At 35.4% G+C, this 9,441-nt stretch overlaps 1 protein-coding gene across 2 annotated transcripts; it reads left to right on the top strand.

Annotated features, from left to right (window-relative positions):
• The first annotated feature begins 571 nt into the window (after positions 1-571).
• On the top strand, positions 572-9,010 carry SUCNR1 (succinate receptor 1). 2 transcript variants are annotated; one of them, XM_059163741.1, is made up of 2 exons: positions 572-711; positions 4,953-9,010. In XM_059163741.1, exons 1-2 carry the CDS (start codon positions 709-711, stop codon positions 5,904-5,906), a joined length of 957 nt encoding a protein of 318 aa, XP_059019724.1. In that variant the 5' UTR covers positions 572-708; the 3' UTR covers positions 5,907-9,010. The 2 variants fall into 2 exon arrangements, with proteins under 2 accessions (XP_059019724.1, XP_059019723.1); XM_059163740.1 differs by lacking the exon at positions 572-711 and adding an exon at positions 2,458-2,775.
• Positions 9,011-9,441: the final 431 nt, after the last annotated feature.

Raw genomic sequence — 9,441 nt, 5'->3', positions numbered from 1 at the left:
TCCTGTCTGAAATCATGGTGATGGGCTTTTAGGCACTCTGTCAAACATTGATTGGGATGTAATGAATTGCCATGTACTGAGGTTATCTTGTTTAGACACAACCTCTCTCCCTAATCCCTCTCCATCTGATGTGTCTCTTGATTTTAGCCACAGAAAACAAAACAGGAAATACCTGAAGCTCTAGCGTCCCTTTTGCTGGAACTACGACAGAGCATATATCCAGATTTGCTTTCCAAATTTCAGTTTTAAAGCTCCCTCAAAATTGTTGATAACAGCTGCTTAGTTATATGCCCAGTATAGAACTCACTAAAAATTGTCAACTTGAAAAATAAAGCAAAAGCAGAAAAAAGCAGAAGCAATTGTATATCCAATATAAACTACACTAACTTTAAATATGCAAATCAACATGAAAATAACAAATGCTACTCTGTTGTTCTGACAGCGAATGAAACGATTTCAACAGTAGTCTTTACAAACTCTGTTTGTGAAATGTGTAATTTGTTTGTGTGTTGACCTCACAGGAAGTTCCCCTTGAACTATACTTGGAAGTTTCACTGAATAAATTATTCTTGGACTTTTGAATTATTAATCTTGTCTGCATGATATGCAAATTAGACGTCAGTATGTCAGTGGCACAGCACTGGGTTGGAAGCTGTATCAAGTTCCTGGCAAAGAATTTCTGTCAAGGGATCAGGGCCTTCCAACGGAATGGTAAGTTATAATGCAACTCATGTCACCTAGGTATACAAAGTAATGCCGGGCTTCCCATTAGGGGTTTCTTTTAAAAGTGGCCTGTGAGCAGTTAAGGTTTTAAGTAATGGGCAAATGAACTGTTGAACTGTCATTCATAACATGTAGAACAACGAAAGAAACTAAAAGGGAGTCATAATTTTTCTTCTATATTTATTTTTTACTAAATGCATTATCTTTTTAAATTGCCAAATACTAAATTTATTTTACTTAAACAGGTTTATCACATTTCCTATATGTGACAACATATTGGTGACATATTTCAACAAAAAGAGTAATCAGGTTTGCTTAAATATAACTACTTAGAGAAAAATTTTAAAGTTCCTAAATCATACAAAACAATCAATATATATAGTATTTCATATTTAGAAAAAAATATATGAGAGAGAATCTCAAGGCATTTTAAAAATTTAGTTTAGTATTTATCTTTGTAAGAATTACAATTATGTTTGTAAAAATTACAATTGTTCAAGAGTAGAATTCACTAAGGAAAATTGGGAAATTACAAAAACTATTGCTAGTATACCTTTCAGAACTTTTTATAATTGGTGAATATTTTTTTAAAAATTCATAAACATATAGCTTGATAACTTACTATCACTTTTTAATACCTTGACTTATGATGTAAATTTTGATATATGTAAAAAATGAAGTTATCAAAATCAAATGATTGTACCTTGTATGAACATATATTTCTTCATTCAAATAGTTTATTAATGAAAATAGCAATTAGCTAAAAAAATACTCATATTGTCATGTAAATTTGCCTTAAAGAATCGGTCAAGGGTTACAATACACAAATGATCTTTGTTTAATTGTGATAATTAAGAAAAAATAATTTAAAAGCTAATGAGCTACCAAATATATTCTTAAACTTAAGCTTCAAAACTACATTTTTAAAAGGCTGACTAGACCTAAAGTGAAAGAAACATTCTAAATTAAAAATGCATACTACTGATCTGCTTATGTGAGTAAATTGAATATTGTTTGTAATTTAATAATTCTAACAGGTTTAGATATATGTTTGCATATATAATTAAAGGTTTCACTTTACTGATAACTAAAAAAACTAAAATTAAGAAATTAAAATTAAATTAAAAAATTACAAAATAATTCATCCAACATAACCATAACCTATTTATCATAATCTCTGTTTCCTAAAAATTAAAAATACAACCACTAAAAAGTAGAAGAGAGAGTATTAACTTTTCATTAGTAATTTCCCTTCAATTGAAGAATTTCCTTAAAGGATCAGCTTACTTCGTCAATTTGTAGAATTGCAATGGCCACACTAAAAACACCCTCAAATACAAACATCGTCTAATTTGGACTCCAATATCCAGAAAATTATGGGACGTTGAAATTGGCCAACAAATATAAGACAGCCTGACATTTATAACCACAGTTTATAACCATGTTAATATATTAAGGATTTAAGAAAATTATTTTAAGAATAAAATAAACATATCAAAAAGCAGATTGCAAAATATCATAAAGAGCATAATCTCATTTTTGTAAAAAATGAATTCAAATAAATGTTAAATTATAAGATTGTATCCAAGTATTAGTAGTTGGTTTACAGATAATTTTCATTTCTTCTTTTTGCCTACCTGTATCTTCTTAGTGAATGTAACAGAATAGCATGCATTTTTAAAAGTTATTAAAAAAAAAAAAAGGATAAAGCAATCTGGGAAGCAGGACAAAGGTGACTAGTCATTCTCCTCCCTTATTCCAGTTCTGGTATTCTCTACCTCTATTGCCTCCCTGAATCTCCATTCCCAGTGTGTAGCTTGAAGGAGAAGATTTCTGCATGGCTTCCTCATGGCCCCTGACTTGCCCAAGTGGGAGTTACTGGGAACTTGGCAGATGGAGTTACGCATGTCTTCATGGCTCTCTTTTCCTGCTGTGGCAGTCAAAACTTCCAACTTCACAGAAGCTACTGACATAAGTCAGAACGTTTAAGAACTGCATCACCAGAAAAATAAGAGTGAGGACTAGAAAAAGAGGAAATTCAAAATGAAACAAGTGAGTCTTAAGGAAACTTTCCATTGTCTTAATGTTCCATTGACTATGTGCACTTGCATTTTGAGCAATCCCCAAATACTGAAGTTGTCCAGATCTGAGCTCTGGGCAATTTAAGGCCTGGGCAAATAGTTTACAAAGAGAGAAAGGAAGACTGTAAGGAGTTTGCCATATCATAGAGGGCAAGGAAGAGAGTGCTTCCAGAAGTCTTGGAATTGAAAACAGTGAGGAAGAAAGTTAAAAATAATTATGAAGTATTACCACTAATCTATAAAACAAAACCTATTTAACAAAACCATTAACCTTTTTTGCTATATTTCTAGAAATCTCAATAATATCAAATACATGGTGATTTGGGGAAACAAATAGAAAATTCAGTAAACTGAAAGGAAAAAGGACACATTAAAAATTATCTGTTGTCCCATCCCTAGTGATAAAACTCTTAATACCAGGGCGCCTAGGTGGTTAAGTGGATTAACCCTCTGCCTTCAAAAAACTGATCCTGAAAATATATAATGAAGTTTTCTCTTTGACAAATGTATGTCTAAACAAAGTTACCTAACTACTACAATTGCATATTTTGAATATTAGTCATGTTATGAGCAATGTCAGATTTATAGTGAAATAGAGCAATGGTCTTATCTGACCTTAGAGGAAATATTTATAAAAAGTATTTTCCAAACAGTCAAATGTTTATCTTCATCTCTACGCAGGAAGCATTTATAGACCATCTCCTATCTGGCAGTCACTATGACAGATGTAGAAGATAAACATGAGTAAGATAAAGTTGCCAGAAATTCAAAGTAACGTAGTTTATGATGAGAACACAAAATGGGGGAACTGCACTTGGACTGGTGGGTCAGAAAATCTGTCTTGGGAAAACCACACTCAAATTGAAGCCTGAAAGGACTGCAGATATAAGGGCAGTGTATGTGATAGGGCAAGGATCAAAGGGGGAAAAGGTCAGTGAGAAGGGATTCAGTGAACTGAGCACTGGGAAAGTACCCTGTGCATTCAAAGAATAGGAAGAAGGAGAGCAAGGAGGAAAGTCATGCTAGGTGAGGCTGAAGTGGCCTACGGGAACCAAACCATGCATGACTTAAGTCCTCATTAAGGATTAGGACTTCATTACCTAGACAGTGGAAGGTCATTGAAATGTTTTGGCTGAGGAGAGTTAATATGATCCGAATTTTGGTTGTAGTTTTCAAATTTGTCGGGCTCTCAGGTTGAAGATAGATTGAAAGGGAGCCAGAAAAGGTATGAGGAGACCCTAAAAGATCTAATACAGTCTAAGATAGAGATATATCATGGTGGCCTGAACTAGAATGGTGATGCAAGTGATAGACTTGAGAAATAGCCAAACACTACTACAGGCATCAAGACTTGATAGCTTACTTGTTACTGGAGATAAGCTACAGCAGACTTCAAGGATGTTGCTTAGATATACAGTGAGCTTTCAGCATATTGTGGCGACTCTTGTTATCATTACTAAGACTTTAAGCCTCATATTTTAAATTTTAAAAAATCATGTTTTAAAACTAGAATTATATCCAAATTTAGTAAAATAACCATAATTCTTTGACAATATGGAAACAAAATAAAATCAATTAAAATAGCAAGACTGGAGTTATAAGAATCCCTGTGTCCTTTCCCAGATTCTGTTTCGATTAAATCTGACTCAGCAGGTGGTTGAACAGCTGCGGTCGAACATCTGGGGACAGAAATAGGAGTGAGGTGCTCCACTTATCTCATTATACCATTTCTTGACCTCTTTACTATTTGTCAAATCCTTTCTCTGTGTTTCTACCTCCAGGCCTTTGCATATGCTTTCCTCTATGTCTGGGACATTTTTGACCATTATGTGACATGCATTTGTTTGTTTCCTGGCTCTAGCCAAGAGAGTATAAATTGTTTGAGATTAGGAACTTTGTTTGATTCAATGCTTTAGCCCCAGTGCCTAGTATATAGTTCAAAGGTATTCTGATTAATATTTGTTAAAATAACTATATTAGTGATATATCTGTAAATGAATATGTATCTATATGCACTCCTTCCTAATATAATCAAACTTTCATAGTTCAAGTTGTAAGTGTTCTTTTTTAATATTATTATGTTCTGTGCAGTTTTATCTCTAGTTGTAGTCTAGCATTCTAACCTTCTCTTTTCTCTTTCCTCTTTAGGCGTGGAACACAACTTGCCCAAATTGGCTGGTGGCAGAGGCTGTCCTGGAAAAGTATTACCTTTCCATTTTTTATGGGATCGAGTTTGTTGTGGGAGTCCTTGGGAATTGCATTGTTGTTTTTGGCTACCTCTTCTGTCTGAAGAACTGGAAATGCAGTAACATTTATCTCTTCAACCTCTCTATCTCGGACTTGGCTTTTTTGTGCACGCTTCCTATGCTGATTAGAAGTTATTCCAGTGGAAAGTGGATATATGGGGACCTGTTGTGTATAAGCAACCGATATGTGCTTCATGCCAATCTCTACACCAGCATTCTTTTTCTCACTTTTATCAGCATTGATCGATACCTGCTCATGAAGTATCCTTTCCGGGAACACTTTCTACAAAAGAAGGAGTTCGCTGTTTTAATCTCTTTGGCTATTTGGGTTTTAGTAACCTTAGAGCTACTGCCCATACTTCCCCTTATAAATCCTAATATAGCTGCCAATGGCACCTACTGTACTGATTATGCAAGTTCTGGGGACCCCCAAAACAGCCTCATCTATAGCCTGTTCCTAACCTTCGTGGGATTCCTCATTCCTCTTTTGGTGATGTGTTTCTTTTATTTCAAGATTGCTCTTTTCCTAAAGAAGAGGAGCAGGCAGCTTGCCACTGCTTTGCCCCTTGAAAAGCCTCTCACCTTAGTCATCATGGCAGTTGTGATCTTCTCCGTGCTTTTTACTCCCTACCATATCCTGCGGAACGTGAGGATTGCTTCACGCCTGGAGAAGTGGAAGGAGTACCGGTGCACTCGGGTCGCCATCAACTCCTTCTACATTGTGACTCGGCCCTTGGCCTTTCTGAACAGTACCATCAACCCTGTCTTCTATTTCCTTATGGGAGATCACTTCAGAGAGATGTTAATGAGTAAACTGAGGAACCAGTTCAAATCCCTTACATCCATTAGAAGGTGAGGTCCTGGACTGATGTTTCCATGCAGCGAAAAATGAGATGCTTGTGTAACAGATTATTTTATATGTGTAGCAGCAAGCCAATTCCAGTTTGATTTGACTCACGGATATAAATTGGAGAGGGACAGACCCAACACTGTTTTAAAGACACACTGCATCTGGAATATGTGAAAAGAAGAAAATTGGAAGTATTTATTGGTTTCTTCACCCAAGAACTGGACTGGCATTGTCTAATGTTTGAGCACGGAAGTCCAAAATCTTAGGTGTTACAAGACTTTCTCAATCAGTGTAAAAGGAATAACAGATAAAGCTTCAAATAGTCTGTATTTAATCACTGGTCAGATTGTAAAAAAAAAAAAAAAAAATGTGTTGGCAACATTCTTTAGGTTATTCTTATTTGTTTGGTCTTACAACTTAATGTGAAAACTGAGTAACAGATTAGGCATACACTCTTAAAGACTGTTTTTAGGAATTGTTCTCTTGAACAAAATTTAAAGTAAACCATAGCAACAAGCAAGAAAGCAAGGTGTTGAGTTCAATGATGCCTATATGACACTTATTTATATTGACATGAATAGGGGTCAAGTTGTAACTATAAGTCCTATTTTGTTGTATGGTTTTTAGAACAATGAATTGTATTAAATGGAACCTAAGGAGACAGTTCAACAAAGAGAGAGACAGGTTTGAGCTTATCCCTCAGGGAATTTAGGTGTAGATGATTGCTAGAAGAGAGACCACCACGGAGAGTTAGAAAAATTTGAGTTATAGAACACAAAGTGCCTATCAGAAAACCCAAGGTAAGACAAAGCAAACAAACAAACAAAAAAAAAAAAAACAAAGGTGAATGCTTTTGGACAACTTTGTCTCCAAAGATAGTGACTTTTATCTGGTGTGAGCCTTGTTTTCATAGAACATTACATAAGGCCATTGAAGGAAGTATTCTAAACAAAATGCACTTTATGAAATTGTAGAATATATGGAATATTTATGTGCTTATCAATATAGATTAGCCAGATACCACTCCGTGCCAAAAATAAAATTTGTAGGAAAAAAATACATGGATGCTTAGATTTTTAAAGTCAAATAAATGCCATGTAATAGTTCACTTATAAGCAACAAAATGTGTCAAAAGCCATATAACTATGCTCTTTTTCTTATAGTCATTAGCTATAATATGAAGGATACAGTAAGCATTATGAGTACAAAGAAAATTCTATTGTCCTTCCTGTTCTGAGATACTTTGGTGCTGTTATATTCTGACATTACAAAAACCCAAAATACCCCCAGTTAGTGCTTCCATATTTGAAGCTACTGAGATATTAGAAAAACATATTACTCGGGGTGCCTGGGTGGCTCAGTGGGTTAAAGCCTTTGGCTCTGGTCGTGATCCCAGGGTCCTGGGGTCGAGACCCCATCCGGCTCTCTGCTCAGCAGGGAGCCTTGCTTCCTCCTCTCTCTCTCTCTCTGCCTGCCTCTCTGCCTACTTGTGATCTCTGTCAAATAAATAAATAAAATCTGTAAAAAACAAAACATATTACTCACAAAGGGTTTCTTTTCTTACTTATTATTAGGTTTCAAGATATTTTTCAATGCCTTGTCTTTATTGTCAATATTTTAAAAATTTCAATGTGCTTTCCTAACTGTGAAAAAGAATCTCCTGAATTTCCTCATCAGAAAAAGCCACAAAAGGACCTTAGGAAAGAAGTATTTGCTTTTTTCTGCAAAATTAGAAACATATAATTTAATCATAATTTGCATTTTATGCATGAATTTTAATTTCTAAAGATGGAGTACAATTTGCCCAACCCCTATCCAAAGGAGTAGTGGGCTCTTTTTTTAAGTAATACAGTGGAAATTTTCTGAAACCATAAACTGTCTGATGTATCTTGTAACCAAACTGTTAAGTAATTTCATAGCATGTTTCTAATCCTTTTCTTGCTCAAATATATCATCCTGTAACTTAATCCTCAATAGACTAAAGAGACTTACACTAAAATTACAAGACCTATTCCATTTACTTTTTGTACTAGGTGATTGTGAAGATCATAAACAATAAATAATGGAAATCCCTCTTGGATTTGTAGTTTTCAAAGGAAATGATGTTGGGCTTTTGTATCTTGTCTTTTTAATTGGTTCCTCTTTGTTTTTAGAATCTGGCCCAGCATTTTGCAATCTGGGCCCACCTATATTATCATATGTTTATCTCCCACTGCCATTGTCTCAAACTAAACCCTTCCACCAAAGGAGTTCTTTGCAGACCTTCCCTCACTGTGTACGGCTGGGTGCTCACTCCTGTCCCATCATGCCCCATATAAAAATTCTAAGCATCTTTTAAGGTCCATATCATTTGTCACTCCTTCTTAAAGCCTTCCTTGGATCTTCTCCTCCATTAACTGGAATAAATCTATCTGCCTCTGGGATTTCAGACTGCCTTTTTTTTTTTTAATTTTTTATTTTTTATAAACATATATTTTTATCCCCAGGGGTACAGATCTGTGAATCACCAGGTTTACACACTTCACAGCACTCACCAAAGCACATACCCTCCCCAATGTCCATAACCCCACCCCCCTTCTCCCAAACCCCCTCCCCGCAGCAACCCTCAGTTTGTTTTGTGAGATTAAGAGTCACTTATGGTTTGTCTCCCTCCCAATCCCAAGTACCATTTTAATGAAATACATGATTTTGGGCCTTATTATACAGTTGTTTAGGTTCAAGTCAACTCTAAGGTCTGTAAATAGAAGAACCACATCTAATTTTTCATTGCCCTTCTAGCGCCCAGCAAGGTACATTTTAAATAGTTGTTGATTATGAATGAATGTCCTACAAACTAAATTTGAATTCAATGCTCCTTTTTGGTGTGCATTACTTTCTGTCATCACTGCTTTTGTAAGGATTGCTATTTTATACAAAGAATGCAGTGTGTAAACACAAACATCCAGACGCCATTGCCTTATTCCTTATATTTTCTTCTATACCTTTGAACGTACTTTTAACTGATGCTGAAAGTCTGTGTCTGCTAGTTCCAGACTTGGGTCATATCAAACTTGATCTCCATTGATTGCCCATTATCATACGTATCTAATAAATTTGGTTTGTATTCTGAACACTTTGAATAATACAGAGTCTCTGAATTCTCTTATGTTCCATTAAAGACTACCAATATTTTGTTTCATGGCTGAACCCAAATTCCAGACTCTGCAGTTCCACTATATTAGCCTTAACTGAGCTGCTTGAATCTATTCAGCATATCCATAATTCAGAGGTTACCTAGAGACTTGAGTCAAGCTGGTATGCACGATGTGCAGTTCCCTTTCCCTAACTCTCTCTTCTCCAGGATCCTTCCCCTTCAGTTTCCGGGGGCTCAGTTCACCCTGAACTGGTCCTTTGCTTTCTCATGTCAGATAGGCTGAGGGTTTCTTTCTGAATTTTAACAACACTGCATACCCTGATAAGGACCTGCACCCAGAATAAGATTAGTTAAAAATGTAACTAGGAATGTAACTAAGTGCCTTTTACTTCTGCCAAGTATTGATTC

Source organism: Mustela lutreola, chromosome 2 (assembly GCF_030435805.1).
Source record: "Mustela lutreola isolate mMusLut2 chromosome 2, mMusLut2.pri, whole genome shotgun sequence".
Lineage (NCBI taxonomy): Eukaryota > Metazoa > Chordata > Mammalia > Carnivora > Mustelidae > Mustela > Mustela lutreola.
The sequence above is the reverse complement of the archived record's forward strand: the minus strand, read 5'-3'. Positions and strand labels throughout refer to the sequence as shown.